At 30.0% G+C, this 20,590-nt stretch overlaps 2 protein-coding genes and 1 long non-coding RNA gene across 14 annotated transcripts; 1 reads left to right on the top strand and 2 right to left on the bottom strand.

The window, feature by feature from the left end:
* Window positions 1–186: 186 nt before the first annotated feature.
* Window positions 187–10,793, bottom strand: LOC114928302 (2-oxoglutarate dehydrogenase complex component E1). 8 transcript variants are annotated; one of them, XM_085480440.1, is made up of 16 exons: window positions 9,785–10,793; window positions 9,093–9,208; window positions 8,711–8,992; window positions 8,027–8,237; window positions 7,756–7,933; window positions 7,478–7,593; window positions 7,256–7,395; window positions 6,670–6,815; window positions 6,261–6,450; window positions 5,956–6,177; window positions 5,381–5,657; window positions 4,930–5,015; window positions 4,392–4,712; window positions 3,059–3,343; window positions 2,716–2,931; window positions 1,378–2,392 (listed from the first exon to the last, which is right to left on the bottom strand). In XM_085480440.1, exons 1-15 carry the CDS (start codon window positions 10,197–10,199, stop codon window positions 2,731–2,733), a joined length of 3,186 nt encoding a protein of 1,061 aa, XP_085336566.1. In that variant the 5' UTR covers window positions 10,200–10,793; the 3' UTR covers window positions 1,378–2,392; window positions 2,716–2,730. The 8 variants fall into 8 exon arrangements, 7 of the variants coding, with proteins under 7 accessions (XP_029155226.2, XP_029155228.2, XP_029155229.2 ...); XR_003819048.2 differs by lacking the exons at window positions 1,378–2,392; window positions 5,956–6,177; window positions 6,261–6,450; window positions 6,670–6,815 and adding exons at window positions 187–745; window positions 1,260–1,309 and having other exon boundaries at window positions 4,377–4,712; window positions 8,027–8,294; XM_029299393.2 differs by lacking the exons at window positions 1,378–2,392; window positions 5,956–6,177; window positions 6,261–6,450; window positions 6,670–6,815 and adding an exon at window positions 1,057–1,309 and having other exon boundaries at window positions 4,377–4,712; window positions 8,027–8,294.
* Window positions 666–20,388, top strand: LOC114928300 (phospholipid-transporting ATPase IF). 5 transcript variants are annotated; one of them, XM_029299386.2, is made up of 20 exons: window positions 666–775; window positions 1,262–1,544; window positions 11,685–11,789; window positions 11,999–12,253; window positions 12,489–12,638; window positions 12,794–13,089; window positions 13,317–13,531; window positions 13,768–14,054; window positions 14,150–14,329; window positions 14,481–14,628; window positions 14,874–15,016; window positions 15,373–15,612; window positions 15,908–16,050; window positions 16,805–16,964; window positions 17,064–17,372; window positions 17,650–17,836; window positions 18,045–18,190; window positions 18,411–18,514; window positions 18,632–18,851; window positions 19,504–20,388. In XM_029299386.2, the coding sequence occupies exons 2-20, from the start codon at window positions 1,542–1,544 to the stop codon at window positions 19,555–19,557; spliced, it is 3,345 nt and encodes a 1,114-aa protein (XP_029155219.1). In that variant the 5' UTR covers window positions 666–775; window positions 1,262–1,541; the 3' UTR covers window positions 19,558–20,388. The 5 variants fall into 5 exon arrangements, with proteins under 5 accessions (XP_029155219.1, XP_029155218.1, XP_029155225.1 ...); XM_029299387.2 differs by lacking the exons at window positions 666–775; window positions 1,262–1,544 and adding exons at window positions 2,296–2,361; window positions 8,668–8,796; XM_029299385.2 differs by lacking the exons at window positions 666–775; window positions 1,262–1,544 and adding an exon at window positions 1,777–2,361.
* Window positions 13,091–14,604, bottom strand: LOC146725302 (uncharacterized). The gene is made up of 2 exons (XR_014924207.1): window positions 14,405–14,604; window positions 13,091–13,920 (listed from the first exon to the last, which is right to left on the bottom strand). It is a non-coding gene; the product is annotated as an uncharacterized LOC146725302 (long non-coding RNA).
* Window positions 20,389–20,590: the final 202 nt, after the last annotated feature.

The raw sequence follows: 20,590 nt of genomic DNA, 5'->3' as shown, positions 1-20,590 counted from the left end.
TATAATTTTTCTGCCCTTTATTAATTTTTTTCATATTGTTTTAAATTTTATTAAAGCTGTAACTAATTTCATTAAAGCTGTAACTAATTTTTTTATAGTTTTACTGACCAACGCACAATATAATTATCGTTTTACAAAACAAAAAAAGCTATTCCAATGGTCCACTTTTCGGATCTGTAATTATAAAATTATAGGTATGATGAATCAAATAGATAAAATAGAGCTATAAAAAAGTTAAAAATAATCACATTATCACCACATTCAATAAAAGGATAGCCCAACGATTTGACTAGATTAACGTTCCTTTATCATGTGACATATGCTAGTTAATATTCAACAGAGAAAAAAATGATAAGATGGAGAATGATCTCAACTTTCTATATAAACTGTAAACACCGTTTTATATTATCTTGAATGCTTTTATTATTACATAGTATAAATCTTCGAAATCTAATTAAAGCTAAATCTGTTTCTCAACCGATACGAGCGACCAGCATTGACTGGGAAAATGAGCGATGATCAGGATTTTTTAATTTTACGCTGGCTTATCTGTCCTGTTTACGATAGGCGACAGTTCGTACTTATAATCGCTAATGAACGATATGGAGGTAGGTGCGCAAAATGCTTGATAAGATTTTCTTATCCGTCGTCACGATCGGAGTATTTCAGTATCGGTCTCCCTTGGACGATAGGCAGCGAATAATTGGTTTTCGCTCACGGGGAAATACCGTCGACCAGCAGCGCGCTTAATTGGGAAATAAAAAAAACTTTTAAGGTAAGTGAAAGATATACTATTAATGATGAGAACGTCAATACATCTCGCGCAACAATCGATTAGAAAATAGCGAGATATTATCATATTAATTGATAACGATAACTATATATATTATATATGTTCCAATTTTGTTTCATATATTGCGTGTGTGTAATTAAGTAATTATTAATTATTATTTATAATAATTATAATAATAATTATAATAATTATTATAATAATTATTATAATAATTAATAATTATTATTAATTAAAATATAAAAATTAAACAATTTTTCATTTACATTTGATACCGTGATTCGTTTTTGAGATAATTATTTTATTGCTGATGATTAAAGTAATTTTCAATGATTATTAATATTGCTTTTTTTAACTGTGTATACATATACATGCATTGTATGAAACATCACTTGCACATGTATACAATAAAAATGTTTCTTTTTTAATGCATGAATATTCAAGTAAGTGAGTACGCAAATTTGTTTACAGCGTTTTCTGCATGAACAATTTCGTAGACATTAGTCCAATGGTAAACTGCTGCAACAAAATCAAGAAAATAATAATTAGACTAAAAGTGCATCTTAATGAAGAACCACACACAGAAATACATTGAGTGACATTTGAAAAATATATTCAGTGATAGTGAGAACACGATTTGTACATACGATAAAGTGCATAATTCTTATAACGAACAAAAGTGTGTAAAAGTCAAAATAGGTAAAGAAGTCCTTTCTTGTTGCTGAAATTTGAGCATCTTCAAGACAGCGATATGGTAAGACGTATAAGATACATGAAAAACTATTAAAATTTTTGAACAAACATTATTTAATTTCACGCTATCTTATCTCTGAAGTATTTATTCGTTATCAGATTTTTTGAACATATAATTTAACAAGTAATATCTATATAAATATATTTTTTTTTATTTGAATCATTTATCTTTTGTTCAACTATGTAAATTATATAATTTATTAATACAATTCGCGAGAGTAGATGAAATTTTTATTCGAAAATGTGACGTCATAGTGTGACGTAACGTAGCTTGCGTTGTACAAACTTCTGATTTAAAACGTGATAAACAGTAATAATTCCGGTATAATCGAAGTTTATTCTTGAATGAATAAGACCGCAAAGATTGAAGATACCGAGCAAGTTTGAAGCCGTTCAATGTGATAAAGGTTTATCGCAACCGCTCCTTCAGTTTAACAAAATGTTATTTTCAGAATGCGCATAAAACGCGATAAGATTTTTCGCTGAATCTAATTTCTTGGTACAACGCAAAAAAATGCTACTTTAAGGCAAAGACAATACTATTATTGTTAGTTGACTATATAGAGGAAGTTATTGAAGTCGCGTTTAACGACCGTGGCCTTTGTCCGAGGTGTAAATTTTTTTCTACCAGGGACGGTAACATTATCATCCCAACTTAATCAACGTTTAGTCCTATGTCGAACGTTCACGCAACTCGTACTTATATGAAACATTTCGCGATAGAAATAACGTAGAATGTAATGTGGAATTGTTTGAGTAAAAGAACTTTTTCGTACGCAACGCAAGAAAGTGCTGAATATTTATGTCTGTTGAATTTGGTGAGTCAATTGCGTAAATTTTTTAAAAAATCTGTAATCAAAATTAATTATTAAGACGTTATTTTCGTTATTAAATTTTATTAAATATTATTATTAAATAAATAGATAATAACAATTCATTAACAATCTATTATCTATTTATTTATTATTAAATAAATAGATAATAGACTCTTTAAAAACTATATATAAAAAGATTATTTATAAAAGAAGTAGATTTTTATACACTATCTCTCTGATTTCTCATATTTGTACATAATACACGTAAATATTTCTTATACCACTGATAATATTTCTAATATAATTTCAATAAATACCTTTATATTTTTTTTTTAAATAAGAAAGTTATTACATTACCATGGTTTTATATAATTAATCGAGACTCATCGCCATTGTCATCATACTATCGTATTCGTTCTTATGAATAATCTTGCTGCCGGTGGCTGGCGCAGCAGAAGCAAGACGACCGCCATACTTCACATCCTCTAATGGAATTCTCAATGTCAAGGCTATCCTATCTCTCACGTAATAATAAGCACCTTGATTCCTGTGCTCCTCTTGCACCCACATGATCTATGCACAAACACATTTAATTTTATTATTAACATATTGCGATAATCGGAATTCTTTTTGCCATTAGACACAAACAGATGTTTCAAATTCAATTCAAAAATTGCATATTATTATATCAAACTCTCACTTTGGCTCGTGGAAATTTCTTCATTTCCGCCGCGAGAAGGTGATATGGAAAAGGGCAGAGCTGCTCGATTCTTATAATCGCTATTTTATCCTCCACTTGTCTCTCTTGACGCTCGACGATCAAATCATAATACACTTTCCCGGTACAAAGCAATACTTTCTTCACGTTTCCGGGATTCACGGAAAGATCCGGTAGAATGTGCTTGAAAGTTGTACCTGGTCCCATTTCCTCAAAATTCGATATCGCCATTGGATGACGTAGCAATGATTTAGGGGTCATAAGGATCTAAACAGCAGGAAAATCATGTTTCAAATTTGACAAAATTTAAAATGCTTTATAATATTATAACAAATAAACAGAAATTGGAAACAAAAATTCTCACGTGTATCATTTTACGAGCAAGTTTTAAAAAGTATGAGTAAGCTCTCAGCTAAAATTGTTTTATGATCAAATAAATTCAATATAAAATAATCGAATTCTTGAGAATTGTGTGTGATAAAAATTGAAGGACTAACATTATACCTCACGAAAAAACTGAAATGATATAAATGATATAATTGTGTCGTGACTAGATTAATCACGTTTAAGACGCGAGGGTCTTTTAAAAGGTTTTCTGCTATCATATATATTGCTATCATTATATATATCGACATTATATATATATGCTATCATTATATATATACATATCGACAAAAAGTGGAAGATACAGATAAAATGCATTTAATATATTAAATATTCAGTATAATCAGAAAACGTTTCTGGGAAACGTTTCGTCAATTTTCGTCCACCGCAATATGACATCTCGTGAATCACGCGAAACAATTTTATGTGCTGCTAGTTGAATATTCAATATTAATGTTATCAATGATATCAATGAGCTAATATTTACGAAAGTATTAAGATTAGCAAAAAAGTTTCAAGCAAAAGTTGTAAAGTTCGAAGAAAATATTTTGCAACTATATAGTTTTACTACAATACTCATTCTCCTTAAAAATTTATATCAATTGATCAATTTGTTCGATTACATTTACAAGACAGATTTCTCAGATATAATAAAATATTTAAAAAATAAATAGAAAACTGTTGAAAATCATTAATCAATTATTAAATAAAATTTACATCAAGAAGCCGTACTTATATAATTTTTGTTTTGATGTTATTCCTTTTATCTTTTTTCGGTTCGATCATACATATATATATGTATATATTTTTTTTTTCCAAACCTTGCAACTTTTGCTTAAATGCATATTTTTTTCTAAAAGACTTATAAAGTATATATATTGCCATCTAAAAAAAGACTTGTGACAAAAGACACTACATTACACAGACGAACCAACGGTTTTCGAAACGGCATTAATATCTGCCGACGCAGAAGATGAAACAGATTGGCAGGTGTCGAGGGATTGCAGATGATGCAATTTATCTCGTAAAGCTGCCTAGTTATGATCTCCTCGACAGTCTCGCCGGCGGAGGCGCCGGACTCCGTTCCGGGCACGTGAGTACACTCGTCGTCGCATAGCTGAAGGAATCTCTCCAATCTGGCGGACGAATGTTCCGGCCCTTGGGCCTCCATACCGTGCGGCAACAGCAGCACCAATCCCACCTGTCTGCCCCATTTGGCTTGTCCGGAACATAACAGGCAGTCTAGTATGACCTGAAGATCAATTTAGCTGATTAGTATTCTCGATGAAATATCGCGATTTCGGTCATCTTCAGAAACTAACTATAAATGCGATCGAAGAATCTTGTGCAAAGAGTTTGAAAATTTTACCGAAAATCTAATTAAAATATATTTGAAATCAAATCATGCTTATGCAGATTAATTATCTCAAATTTTTATTAGAAAGAAAAATATAGTGATAATAAATTACCTGACAGGTATTGGCAAAATCGCCGAACTGTGCTTCCCAGAGTGTAAGAGAGTTGTGATTATACGCAGAATATCCCAATTCGAAACCTTTTCTCGTCAATCATTCATTAAATATTAATTATCATAATATATCATGAATTATCTGTTTTAATTAAACTCCGAGAGGAGTTTGAATTAATCCTAAATTTTAATATCTTTACACTATAATATTTGCTGCATTTCACGCTTGTCTCAAATTTACAAGCTTGCAGCTCTTGTGAACTTTAACAATTTCATATTTCGTGTTAAATAATCTATACTTAATCACCTATATGTTAATCTAATGTACGAGAAGATAGATAAACACATATTATCGATAACATGTGAATAAGAGACAGATTGTGAATATAGATATTGTTATCGTCACGTTTACTGATGCAATGTTAATCAATTTTTCCTTGAACCTCACTCACCGCACACGCCGTATTCCGATAACGACGAATTCGTAACCGTGTACAAAGCTTGCCTGGGAAAAACGTCGTGCAGAATATTCTTGTAGATCTTGTCTCTGCTCTGATCGTGAACAATATGTATACGTTGGGTGAAGGTGCCACGCTCGACATCTTGCCCGGACAGTCTAACGTGATGACCTTCCTTCAACAAACTGAGGAAAGCCAGACATTCCCCCATTGCCCAATCAATTTTCCGAGATTCCATGAGTTTTGCTCGTCTGTCCATCGCTCTCAGTACCTACGTACACATAAACTTTTATTTAGATCAAATTGATTAAATATTAAATCAATCAGAGAGAATATAATTCTAGGCTGAAATTCTGTGAATTCAGAAAGAGTGACCCTAAAAACAGCGGTTTTTAGCCTGTTTTGCGGACCTTGAAATTCAAATCGAATTCTATGCCAAACAATGCTATATGATGGGACATTAATCCCTGAAAAATTTGAAGTTGAACATAGGGCTAGTTTTGGAGATGTGTTCTAATATTATTTTTGTATTTCAAATTCTAATATTATTTTTGTATTTCACAACTAACTTGAACATGCGTCTCGATATCTTTCGGTGGAATGGATATAGCATTGCATATCGTCTTGATAGTTGTTAAATCGATACCAGTCAGAGGTATGATATTTTTCGGACTCTGATTCGAAAAGAAATCGGTCCAGGGTATATCGTGCCAATCGCTCATCTGCATCGAGCTAATGGTCTGCGCTTTTCTAAACTCTTCCTCGCAATGATTTATGTACTTCTCCGTTTCCTATCCACAAGGGAAACTGATGTGTATAAAAGACAAGGTCAGAGATAAGGATTAAATAATCTAATTGCGAAGTTTATCCAAACTTCTTTTGCAAAAGCCTCCGTTATCACGCCTTCTTTAAGGAGCTTATCACTGTATATAGAGAGAACACTGGGATGAGCTTTTATGCGTTTATACATGAGCGGTTGAGTTAGCATCGGCTCGTCCATCTCATTGTGCCCTTGTCTTCGATATCCGACGATGTCCAATACTACATCGTTATGAAAGGTGGCTCTGATATAAAATATAATGTTTAATACTTTAATAAAAATTAACTCTATAAAGATTTCGCTGTTCTTTCCTTTTTTTAAAGTTCTGTTTATCAAAAATTTTTCGAATTTTGGTATTTTAAATATCTCCTCCAATTTTTTTCAATTTTGACTTCAAAAGCAATCTTTCATTGAAAAACGACGTGAAGATTAGAAATTAAATATTATTTATATCGCGATTTACCGATATTCGCCGGCCACCTTACTGCAGTAAGTCACTAAATCGGGATCATCAGCATGTATGTGAAAAATAGGAGCATTCACAACGCGAGCTACATCCGTACAGTGCGCACTAGATCGAGAGTATCTTGGATCGGTTGTAAAACCAATCTAAAATTAAATTTATAAATATTTAAAAATATATTGTGTGCTAAATTTCTACTTATATAATTATTTAAAGTTATTAATTATTGAATAATTTTTTAAAATTATAATTTAATATTCAAAATAATTATCTAAATTTTTAAATAATTAAAAATTTTTTTAATTTTAAAAATTTTAGAGAAAAATTAAAGAGATAATACAAAATCTTCATAACAATATTATACATATTTATAATTATTATAATTATGTATTTAAATATTATCTATTTTACTAATATTAAGATTAATACTTTAATTTATCTTTATATTTTATTCTTCCTAACTAAAAACTACATAAAAAATACTTAAATTTGAATAAAATTTGATTTATTATAATAAGAAGATTAGAATTTTCTGATTAATATTTGTAAAATTATCTCTAAAAAGTTTGTCGTTATTGATTCTTACTTGATTATTAATTACAATATGCATGACGCCGCCCGTCGTATATTCCGGTAGATTGGTGAGATGCATTGTTTCATAAACGACACCTTGACCAGCAAAAGCGGCATCGCCATGAACCAGAATAGCCAATGATCTCTTGCCCTCTAAAATAAGTTAGTTTATTTCATGAAAGATGCTATCATCGATTATATGTATAGTTGATTATGCATTCGTGTCGGTACATACGTTTAGCGTCACCTTTCTCGATTTGTTCGGCGCGGACTCGGCCGACTATAACTGGATCGATCGCTTCCAAATGGGACGAATTTGCCATTATAGCAAGAAACACTTTTTTCTTAGTTCTACAAATCGATATAAATAAACAACGATATAACAAATGTCGCAAATTTTACTTCGAGGCTTAAAAAATAAACGACAAAAAACAAATTTAAAAATTGATGTTTGACATATCCATATATATTAATGCTATAAATCAATTTTAGACAACCTGATATAATTTTCACCTCTCCAATAATTTCTCCGAATGCGTCCCAAGATGATATTTGACATCTCCAGAACCGAATCCTTCCAGTGCAATCGGATTAAACTGAGTGAACAGCTGACTCATCGGTTTCGAGCATATGTTTACCAAAGTATTCAGACGACCGCGATGTGCCATTCCAATTACTACAGTTTCCACTCCTAGCAAATGTATTATTTTATAAAAGCTTAAAAATATATATCAGCTTTGAATTCATCTGTCGATTAAGACAATTTTGACAATTTGTTTATCACCATTTAACGCCGATGTTTCTATACATTCCGCCATGGCCGGTATAAACGATTCGCAACCTTCTAATCCGAATCTCTTCTCCGTTCCATATTTTTTCGCTAAAAAACTCTCGAAACTCACGGCTCTCATGATATTCATCCAGATCCACTTCCGGTGTTCCGCGGGCAATTCCCAGGCGCCTGGTATTTCAAACTTTTCCCTCAACCAATCTAACTGATAAAATGCATGTTCAATATATTTCATAACTCTATGCGACATTTTCTGTAAAACCTGTGAATTCAAATAACGCCTATTAAATATATCTCTCTAATCATAAAATTATTTCTATTAATATTTACAAAAATGAGAAATTATTTGATTAAATGATAACTGAAATCTTCGCATTCTCGAAATACAATTTGAACAATTATTTTTTAAAAAGTTCAAGTTTCTTTTTTTTTAAATTTTAATATATATTTCCGGCTCGTATTAATTGCAGAGCTAAAATTTGATTTTCAACTTTATCTATTTTATATATAGAAACTTACTACCGTATACAAATGAAATACCACAATAGCAAGATTTCTCAATCTAATCTGTTATCGCACAGTATTTATACTGTCGCGAGATATCGCACGTTCAAGTACAAAGTGTATACTTTCAGATATATCCCAGGAGAGTGAAATTCTAATCTGAAACGCGCGTACCGTACTGAGATCGTGAATGTACGTGTATTCCAGACCCAGATGACCGCAATAGATTTTATTGAGTCTCATCAGTATCTCTCGCAATGGTAAACTCCTTTTCTCACCACCGATAACAGTTAGAGAAGCGAGAGGGAATTCTCTGTTCATGTCCGCTTCCGTCATGCCCTTGAGATGATGTCGCACCACAATCTCCGGTGGCAAATTCGCAGTGCCCTGTAGCTTCGCTGACTCTGGATTTTGTATGCCCAACGGATCTGTGTCGGCTATAAGATGACCACGTGCCTTGAGTGAATAAAATAAGTCTCAATATTATATACGTACAAGAAAACTGTATATATAATACAACGCAGGTTTGCGAACTTGTAAGCAAGAAAGAATTTACCTGATAAGCGCGAATCGTATCATTGATATTAAGTGCGCTGATTATAAATTGATCCCCCTGCATCTGATCATTGTCCGATTTTCCCGGAATTTCCTGGGATTTTTTTGGCAATGTTGCTGTTAAGCATTCGAGAAAATCGTATGTGTATGATTGATGAGACATATTAATTAGTTTATCGAAACAATTTACAATTAAACTATGATCGAAACAATTTTTAACAATTAAAAATATATGCATTTAGCGTAGACGCTGAATGCATATTACTTTTGTATAAAATAATAGAATATAAATATTAATCAAACAAATATATATATGTATATATATTATAAATTACAATTATATTAAATTTTAACAAATTGATAAATATAAATTAATAAAATATTATTACTTTTTTAAATTAAATCTCTGTTACTATAAATACACGTAAAAGTTACACATTAAACAATAATATAAATATAACATCCTAATATTAATAACATTTCTTCATTTTTAGACAGATAAAAAAATCTTTAAAATATAATTTTATTATTCTACAATACATTATATGTAAATTATGATAAAATCAAGATCAATATTATTTGTTGATTTTAATATCACTAATTCTGGCTACAACTTTTAATCTTTAAAAACAATCTATCAAACAATTATATACATATATAACTCTCAAATAGAACTCATTAAAGTAGACTCACTATTCGATTGTCCTCCTTCTAAGTTTGATGACATTATCTTAGAGGACGAAGTGACGCGAATCGAGTTGGATTTATCACGAGAATCCCTCGAGCTTTTGGTGTGGATTAATTTGAAATACAAATCCCATGAGGAGCTCACAGATTTCTGGTCCTTGAGCCATGCCTTGTACATGTAATCCAAGTACTGGCTGTTACTCATGTTAAGTATGTTATCCGTCCTATCACCATTGTTACTGTCGCGTTCACGGCACGTTAAGGTCTTATGAAATTGCTTGATAGTAGATTTAGGAATATCCTTAGGATAGTAGATTTTTTTGTGTCTAGGATTTTTCCAATACTGATAGCGTACGAGGTGCTGATATAAACATGACGTGACGGATTGTATACTTTGATAAGGTTGTAGTTTCGTATACATTGCCCCCCATTTATAACTGCAGCACAGACGAGTGCCAGAGATGTGATATCACGTGCGAAAAATAGGAAGTTGAGAGCAATTTTGAAGAATTTTGCGAGCAAATCAGACAAACAGATAATTTTTTTATATACGGTATTACTTTACGTCATCGTAACTTTTGATCGCGATTAATTTTCGACTTCTAAGACCCGTATTCACGGTTGTAATTAGAATTCGCGATTAATCTTTGTTTTCGGATAATTGGACTTGAAATCAAGTTCACGTCTCTCGCTTTAATGCGATAAATAATGTTATGTTTTTTTGTATTTTTAATTATTTTTTTTACCTAATTTTAGGTCAAGTATAGAAAAGTATGTCACATATATTTATTTCTATATTTTATATTATCTAAAGGAGAAAACCATTTTATTAATGTTTTTCATATTATTAAACGTGCTCTTTTTTTAGTCCTCCATTCGATAATAAAAATATTAAAAAAAGACATGTCATAACCATGACATGTATTTTGGGTACTTTGCTTCCCATTCAGAATAATTCTTTAAAATAAAAATGATTATTCATCCAGGTACTAGAGCCACCCCACCACGTCAAGGTGTACCCATTGGGGGGAATTATAATTATATAATTTTATAATATATTAGAAAATATACACAAGCGTGCGCGAAAATTAGCATCGCGAAAAAGAGATAACAATATTTGCGAGAATTGACTTTGCATGCCTTTTTTAGAAAGGGACATAATTTCTTCATAATTTATTATTGGTAAAATCAACAAATAAAACAAACACACAAAATTATTGTTATTACAAGCAATTACAAACGATTCTAAAAAAGACTGCGCAAGCGGATTTGAAATATCTTAAAGTGGGGCGATCATTGTTTTAATTCTTTCGCTTTAAGATTGATATCGATCTATCTCTGCTTAAAGACTTACTCGAACTTAAAATAGTCGTGTATTCACCTATGTGAATCTGGCACCTGACTTTCAAAAAATTAATTTCTTGATATAGAAAATAGCATTTCGTTTACAATCAATTAAAAAGTAAAAATAATTTAAAAAATAAAAGCATCCGACTTTAAGATATCTCAAATCTGTTTGCACAGTCTTTTTATAATCGTAGTTGTTTGTAGTGATTTTTGTTACGTTTATACAATAGTTGCACGGTTTAAAAATTGCAATTATTTAAACAAATTATCAAAAGTAATTTTTGTCAATTTTAAAGATTTTTCAAATATGCTTTCTCCATCATCAATATAAATTTCAATTGCGATTGTTACAAACAATTACAAAGGATTCTAAAAAAACTGCGCAAGCAGATTTGTAATTAAAGTCGGGTCATTTTTTGAAGTTTTTCTTAATTGATAAAACAAAATAATTTTTTTAATTGATAAAACGAAACGAACAAATGGAATTATTTTTACTGCGTTCACAATATGTTGTGCTAGTTTACTTGATAAATATTTCTTTTTTTATGTTTCTATATAGGGTGGTACATCATCAGTACTTAACGATCACAGAATCGTGAATATTAATCCTACGAATGATCCATTAGATACACATTTTACCAGCAATCGTGTCATATCGCATAAGGTATATATTTCGCGTGTTTTCTCTTTTTTATATTTTACTCTAAAATATTTAATATTAAAAAAAATATATTCAGATTCTATTTAAAAAATATTATAGCACTTAAACGTTATATTCTGCTGAGAGCTTAAAATAATTATCATTATTTTTAAATTTGTTGCATAGATCTGAATATATTGATATTAATCATATATTATCTCTGTAATCTACAGTACACAATATGGAACTTCATTCCAAAGAATTTCTTCGAACAGTTCCGACGAGTAGCGAATTGTTATTTCCTGCTAACGACAATAATCGCAATTTCAATAGAGTCACCCATTTCGCCCGTAACCAGCGCACTGCCTTTATCATTCGTTATTCTTGTGACCGCTTGTAAACAGGGATACGAAGATTATTTGCGTTACAAGACAGATCAACGCGATAACCGGAGACCTGTTAATGTAATCCGCAACAAATGTACGCAGGTTCGTTGCACACGCTAAATTGCATTTAAAAAAAATCCAACATTATATTTTAAACACTTTATTAATATTTTTATTATATTTACAAATATTTATTCTATTATATGTTTTAATGCAATGTCCTGAAATTTTCATGAAGTTAAAGATAAAATGGAAAATATTTCAAACGATTGTGAAATTCTTATGCTAATATTTGTCGTTATACATTTGATGCGTAAATAATATATAATATTTACAGGATATATATTGCGAACAAATAGTGGTAGGTGATTTTGTAAAAGTCTCTCGGGATGAGGACGTGCCATGTGATCTCGTTCTACTTTATAGCGAGACTCCAGGATGTTGTTATGTCACGACATCCAATCTCGACGGAGAAACAAATCTAAAGGTGATCCAAGCTAACTCTGGATCTATTTATAAAGAGTAGACGGCACATATTTTTATTTTTTCTCTAACTAATACTTATAACGCAATCAACAATCTTTTTAATCTTTAAATTAACATGTTTATGACTGTTAACTTAAAAGATTATATTTTTTTTAGTCGTTACAAGTTCCGAAAGTGGTCTCGAAAATGCCGCTTTCGCATATAGTAGGTATGGAAGCGACGATTACGTGTCAACATCCTATGGCAAATCTTTATACCTTCTATGGCAAACTTGAGATTAACAATGGCAGGGAAGTATTGAATGGGCATCTAACGATAGATAATCTTTTGCTGCGTGGATCGAGGCTAAAAGACACCGAATATGTGGTCGGTTGTGCAGTTTATACTGGACAGGACACAAAATTGTCACTCAATTCAAAGATAGTCAGCAATAAATTCTCAATCGCTGAGAAGTAATTATTCAAGCTTTTTTTATTTATGTATAAAAATATATAATAATTGATATATAATTGTTCGCTTCCGCTAAATCTGCTTGCATTTTTGCTATCATATAATGTCACATTATATAACAAAAAGCTTAAAAATTATATTTTTTAAATATTATATTTTATTTATATTTTATTTAATGTAGAAATTGCTGCTTAGATTTATACTTATCCACATATTATATCATTCGCAGATCTATTAATAAATACCTTATTATATATGTCGGGATACTGTTGATTGAAGTATTAGCATCTACTCTGCTGAAGTTGTACGTTGAATCCTATGAAAAATGGGACAGCTATCTGGGCCCATTACCTGCAATTAAGTTTTCAACGTTGATTACGGATATTATGAGCTTTCTTATCTTATTCAATTACATCGTCCCGATATCATTATATGTCACTGTCGGTGAGACATTTTTGTTTGCACAGTTCTTTTTTCTAAGCTTTCTGTCTTAACATAAAAGCCTTTTCTTAACATAACATTATTGAAATCTTGGTATTATAATTCAAATATTTTTCTATTTTCTATTTCTATCTTTTTTCTCTCTCTGAAACATTCTAAATATGCAAAAACATATTTATAAAATACATTGAAATTAAATTCACAACAATGTCAATAAAGATTTGTCTATATTTTTTCAGAATTACAAAAGTTCCTCGGCTCCTTTTTTTTCGGCTGGGACTTGGACATGTACGATGCGGACAGCGATCAGCCTGCGCTCGCCAACTCGTCAGACTTGAACGAGGAGCTTGGTCAGGTTGAATATTTATTTACCGATAAGACCGGCACGCTCACTGAAAATTTGATGGTGTTCAGACGCTGCTCGATCAATGGCAACGTGTACATGGAAAAAGATTGCGACGGAAATCTTTATCTATTGCCGTCAAGCGGAAACGAAGAGGAGGCTGTCAAGCTAACGTCATGGGAGGTGAATTTGCATAAAAAAAATAATATTCGCGTTATTATTATTTATAAAATAAAATAGAATTGTAGTAACAATATTGAAATTACGCCATTGTGTAGGAGAATATTTGGCATTTCATGATAAGTATATCGCTGTGCCACGTGGTCCAAATCGCACCGCCGAGTCAACGTCCCGAAATCGTAGCTAAACGCACTTTGTTCCGCGAAAGCTTCAGATTAAAAAAAATCACGAGGGTCAACAGTACGTTGATGATGCATCCGGATTTACCTCAATATCAGGTAAATATAGCTCGCGTACGCAAATATCGAATTTGCGATATCGCACTTTTTTGTTTATCCAATGCTAATATTTACCTACAACGAAGTGTAAACGTGGATACTCGATTAACTCCATATAAAGATATGTACAAACACGTGTAACATATGGCAGGCAGCATCGGCAGACGAGAAGGCACTGGTGGAGGCAAGTGCCAGATGCGGTGTTATTTTTCAGAAGGATACTAATGAGGAAATGCACATCCAAATCAACAAAAACGCATTAGTTTTTCAGAAATTGGAGATACTAGAATTCACTTCTGGTACGTATTTGCAAAATCAGCATAAATCAGTATACAATAATTTATTAAGAAAAAATTAAATATCACGTATATGTATAATAAAATAATTATTAAAATAATTGTCACTCAAATTACCATTAAGATCGAACATTATTCATAAATCTATAATTAATCTTAAAACAGAATTTAATTATTTGTATTATAATTAAGTTTCAAGATTAAAGGGAAAAGTATTATTATAATAGATCTATCTTGAACATATACAGAACGAAAAAGAATGTCGGTCATAGTGAAAGATTCTGCAAACGATATTTGGCTATATTGTAAGGGTGCGGATTCGGCTGTTCTACCATTAATTGTTGAAGGAAAGATGCAAGAAGCTTCCCTTCATGTTTCCGATTTCTCCATGGTATGTTATCTCATGATTGTAAATAATGATAACTGCATTAATTGACATTTCCGAATGATACAATGCATATTCAATTTAAAAATTAATTTATCTGATTGCAAAAATGTTTGACTTTTTTAGGAGTATTTATATTATGTATCATAAAATATAATACATATATATATATATATATATGTGTGTTTTTTTATTATTTTAAATTGAAATTTATACTGTATGTTTTTATATTCTATGTATATTATAGAAGTTATATCTTTCACTTTACTAAATTGAACTTTATACTGTATGTTTTTATATTCTATATGCATATTATAAAAATGATATCTTTCACTTTATTAAAATTTCTCAATTTTTATCAGAGAGGTTTGCGAACATTAGTTATAGCGTACAAGAAGATGGACACATCTGAGTATAATAGGTTATCGCAAAATATCGAGCAAGCTAGACAGATAATCGGCACGGAGAGAGCAGCGCACATGACATGTGCATATAATCTTATGGAGAACGGACTCATTTTACTCGGAGTAACCGCAGTAGAAGATCGTCTACAAGACAATGTGCAAGAGACTTTGGAATGCTTACGAGTCGCGGGAATCAAAGTTAGTTTTTATATATATCATTGAACCATTTACTATTCAACTTTCAAGTCACATATCGGTTTTATCACCGATCGTTTTAAAATTATAATATTTTTTTTTGTTATATATATCCTCAAAAATATAATTTTTATATACATATATTTTATAAAAAACAATTATTAAATATTATAACATTAAATATTACATATGTATGTGTTTCTTAAATTTAAAAAAATATTTTAGAAGATATAAAGTTCATTAAAATAATTAACTTCGAAAAGAGTAATATTCCAATCTGCGAATTCTTATTGTTTAGATATGGGTACTCACGGGAGATAAAGCAGAAACTGCGGAGAACATTGCTTTTCTCTGTGGCCATTTTAAAAAGGGTACCGAAGTTTTAAGACTGATGGAGGAAACCTCAGGGCAATCCTGTTTACTGATTCTTACTAATTTCGAGTAAGTGAACTTGTATATACATCCAAAATTTTATTTTCTTTTCACGTTAATTGTATTACCTATTTAACTATTCATATATTATTTCTTATGCAGTGTCTGGTCACGTACAATGCGTCTATCAAAAAATCTATATACTCAGTTAATACACAAATCATTTTTCATAAAACTGAATTAATGAAAATGTCACTAATTAAAACGGTGACAATATTTCATCAAAGATCAATCAGAATTTCACTGAAAACACTCACACATTGTTGCTTCATCTATATATATATATATATGTTTCTTTAATTATGACAGTATAAGATTTTATTGTAAATCAGCTATTATTACCGATTCTTCTTAATGAGATGTCATTGTTATACACAGAGAGAATTTTATGGTAATCGTGGGACAATATGGTATTGGAAGAATTTTATAAAGAATTTTTCTTATTAATATTTACCACAATAAAAATATTAATATCTACCATACTAAGATATAAAATATACTCGATTAATTTTATTATGTACATAGTAAAATTTACTATGTATATATTAATATTCTTTACTGTGATAAATATTAATCAGAGAAACTCTTATAAAATTCTTTCATATTATCCTACGATTACCATGATTTTCAGGGTAAGTTCTAAGAGAAAATTCTCTCCGTGTACTTATGACTAAAAAAATAATTACTTATCAATAATAATATATTAATTTCAAGAAAGTAGAATATATACTAATCCTATACAAAACATTATTTCTTTTTACAGCCGCAAAATAAAATTGGAACCACATAAGCAGTACGGTTTGATAATAGATGGTACGAGCATGGCAGCGATTTTACGAAATTGTCCCGGATTATTTAAATCTGTCGGAATGGCCTGTGAAGCAGTCGTCTGTTGCAGATTGACGCCGTTGCAAAAAAGCGAGGTTCTTTTTATTATATTATATTTACTCGATATAAATACTTAATATACCATAAAAAAAAAATATATATATATATATATTAAAAATATAACATGTGCATAGATTGTGCATTTGATAAAAACTGCACGTAGTCGTCCGCACACCGCGGCTATCGGCGATGGCGGAAACGACGTTTCGATGATACAGGAAGCTCATGTGGGAATCGGAATATTGGGAAAAGAAGGTCGCCAAGCGTCGATATCGGCCGACTTTGCTTTCACAAAGTTTATGTATCTGAAAAAAGCATTGTTAGTGCATGGTCACTGGTACTATCTGCGCATCACCATCCTGATGCAGTATTTCTTCTACAAAAACCTAGTATTCATAACGCCGCAGGTGCTATTCGGCATTCACAGTGGTTTCTCCACACAGGTGAGAGAAAATAATAACGTCCTATTTTCGTTCTATCAAAAAATGCAAATCCTCGCGGTATTTTGTATTCTTATGTTACGCGAATAAATTATATATCTTCCCTTTCACATATCGCACGTATTTTTTATTTGGTATTTAATAGATCTCCCTAAAACATAGATGATTAATAAATAAAATTATTACATATCTAATTTTTGTTATAATTTTATAAATTAAGATAATTACAAATATGCCATGTAAAAGATAATAATATATGTTATCCTGTATATTTTTATAGGAACTTTATGATGGTGTATTTCTAATGTGCTTTAACTTGTTATTCACGTCGCTACCAATATTGCTATACGGATTATTGGAACAGGATCACAATGCGAAAAAACTTATGCGACATCCGTACTTGTATAAACTTAATAAAAACAATTACTTAATGTCAAGAAAACAATTCATGGTATGGATGCTTTTAGGTCTGTATATATAGAAAATTTAATAATTTTCTTTTCTTCAATTGATATATATAAAAGTTATTTTTATTAAATAAACATAATAAAAATATATAAGAATATTAATATATATAAAAATTTATTTTATATATCTCGTGCCATTTTACTTTTTTATGAAACTAACGCAAGACATCGATAGATAATAACTTTCTTCTTATTATTATTTTTTTAGGATTATGGCATACAGGGATAACATATTTTATGATATATTGTATCTCATACATCAATCCAACGTATTTGTACGATAATACACCGGTTGACCACTGGGCTTACAGTACATGCATTTTTCATATAGTAACTTTACTAGCGAATTTACAGGTAATAATAGTGCCATTATACATGTAGATTAAAATCATTAATTTTAATAATTTTAATTGATTTAAAAAATGAACGATTAAGAGAGTGTTTCATATGTTTTATACGTCATGTATTAAAAAAGTTCTATTATAATGGTTGAATTTTTTAAATTTAACTATCTTTTGAATCAACGATCTTATAGTCATGTAAATTAATATATTTTGATGGAAATATATTTCAGATTTTGTTGCGTAGCTCATATTGGACATTCCCATTAGTTCTAAGCGTATTACTTTCCGAATTAGTATTTTTTCTAAGCGCATTTTGCTATTCGGTTATAAATGTGTAAGTAAATCCATTTTATCAGAAAAGTTATGATAATTAATAATCATAGATTATATTTAAAAAGTATAACAAATAATTTCTATTTAAAAATTGTTATACACAATTGTGTTTTTCTAGGAAATACGATGGTGACATGTTTGGGGTCTTTGAGAGATTATTAATGTCGCCCTCGTTCTGGTTAATTACCATTATCATCGTTGTTGTTTGCTTAATACCTGATTTTTTATTACTTACAAATGAGACTTGCAGACCAATGAAAATTTTGCGGAGAATTGAAGAACCTATACAAATTTTCAATTGTACTGACGACGACAGCGAACGTAGATCATCGCAAATGGTAAAAATAATTAAAAAAAATATATTTATACCTATAATAAAAAATTAAACTCTTACTTTTTTATTTCACATCAAGATCATAATTATTTTTTATTATTTGACTTGTATATTATTTATTCAATTTCTTAAATTCAATATTTAATTCAATCATTTTTAAAGACTGATTAAAACAAATTACTTATGTATACATAGTGCATATTTACAAAATTTTAGAACTACATTAATTTAAAATAACAATTTCAAAAAAATACGTAATATTTCTGTCTAGTCTTCAACAAACATAATCTCCTCCTAATGCTTTCTATCAATTGGTATAGCTTCTAAATGTCTTTTTGGAATTCTTGCTTTTATTATATGTTTTTCGGGAGTGCTGTATAATTTTACTCGTCACATTTTTTGGATTGCTGAGATAAAAACAAATAAATGACGTTCCTTCAATTGTAATTTTATTTTAGGAAAATAATTAACAAGTGCTAAATCTGACCAATAAAGGAGGATATTTAGAAACAGTAATATCTTTCTTACGATGTTATTTTGAGATTTATTATTTTTAATTGATATAGTTTTTAAAATGCACTGAATAAAATTAATTAAGCCACTTAAGAAATGTTTGATATTGCAATGTCACTAAAGAAAGTAAATTATTACCGCAGGGACACCGCATGTTTCCATGGAGAGGTAGCCTATCGTTGCACAAAGCGGAATAATATGCTGAAAAGACTGCCGCTTTGAGCGGTTCAATATTGTTCACGCAAACAAAGAAGTCTAATAATATTTCTAACACCTTATTTACGATTCCTTTCATATCAACGATATAATTTAAAGTTGCTGATATGACTGATTATATTACAATTATTAAAGAAACTTAGACATTTACTGACAAAATCAGAGTCCGACATAAATTACAAGATTAATATTATGCCGCTATTATAATAGAATCATTTTTTTTCATTTCTATAATTTTTAAAGCCTGAAAATTTATATACATTATATACATATTTTCTATATATATTTATTAATAATATAAACATGACTAATATATGTATATATAATAACAAAGAGCAGGACGTTTTTGTAAGTGTTTAAACGTCATCCTTGTAAATTATTACGACCATGTAAAGGCCATCGCAAAGATACTAGTCGTTATCATTAAGTTTTGTATACAAAGATAGATAGCGAGATATACACACATATATAAATAATCATTATTTAAGAAAATGCACAAATAATCATATTTACGACTATATTTACGAAACACATTATCTGCACAAACCTATAAAATATATAAGTTTGACTGGATCAGCGAATTCTTAACAAGCTCTTTTAAAAAACACAAAAGTATATTTATAATTAAATTATTTTATAAGAAAGTTCCGTGAAGAATAATTGAGTGTTTATACGACACCTCTATTATAACAATATTATGTTAAACCAATATATTGCTCTTGTAAATAATAGTTAAATATGAAAAATTGAATGCGACTTATAAAAAACGTAATTTGTAATTTTTTTCCAATAAACTGTTTTGATAAATTGTATATTTTGATACAAATATTTTTTAATGTATAATTTCATAGAATGTATATACGACTAAAAAATATAAAGTGTGCTTTATGATCGTTGATTAATAATGTATGTATGTATACGGTATGTACATGTGCGTAATTTAATACACACATAAAAAATAATGTACAAGTTTTTTACTTACACAATATCTGTCTACTTGAAAAATTAATGATG

This window comes from Nylanderia fulva, unplaced genomic scaffold, assembly GCF_048542155.1.
Source record: "Nylanderia fulva isolate GAGA-0341 unplaced genomic scaffold, ASM4854215v1 Scaffold1, whole genome shotgun sequence".
Taxonomy (NCBI): domain Eukaryota; kingdom Metazoa; phylum Arthropoda; class Insecta; order Hymenoptera; family Formicidae; genus Nylanderia; species Nylanderia fulva.
This window is presented reverse-complemented; position numbering and strand designations above follow the sequence as displayed.

Coding starts and splice junctions, on each gene's coding strand:
- LOC114928300 (XM_029299385.2), top strand. CDS start 2,284: ATGTGGAATTGTTTGAGTAAAAGAACTTTTTCGTACGCAACGCAAGAA. Junction 2,362..11,684: donor ATTTATGTCTGTTGAATTTG/GTGAGTCAATTG, acceptor GTTTCTATATAG/GGTGGTACATCATCAGTACT. Junction 17,837..18,044: donor CATGGTATGGATGCTTTTAG/GTCTGTATATAT, acceptor TTATTTTTTTAG/GATTATGGCATACAGGGATA.
- LOC114928302 (XM_085480440.1), bottom strand. CDS start 10,199: ATGTATACGAAACTACAACCTTATCAAAGTATACAATCCGTCACGTCA. Junction 7,594..7,755: donor TCGGAGAAATTATTGGAGAG/GTGAAAATTATA, acceptor ATCGATTTGTAG/AACTAAGAAAAAAGTGTTTC. Junction 5,016..5,380: donor ATCGGAATACGGCGTGTGCG/GTGAGTGAGGTT, acceptor TGACGAGAAAAG/GTTTCGAATTGGGATATTCT.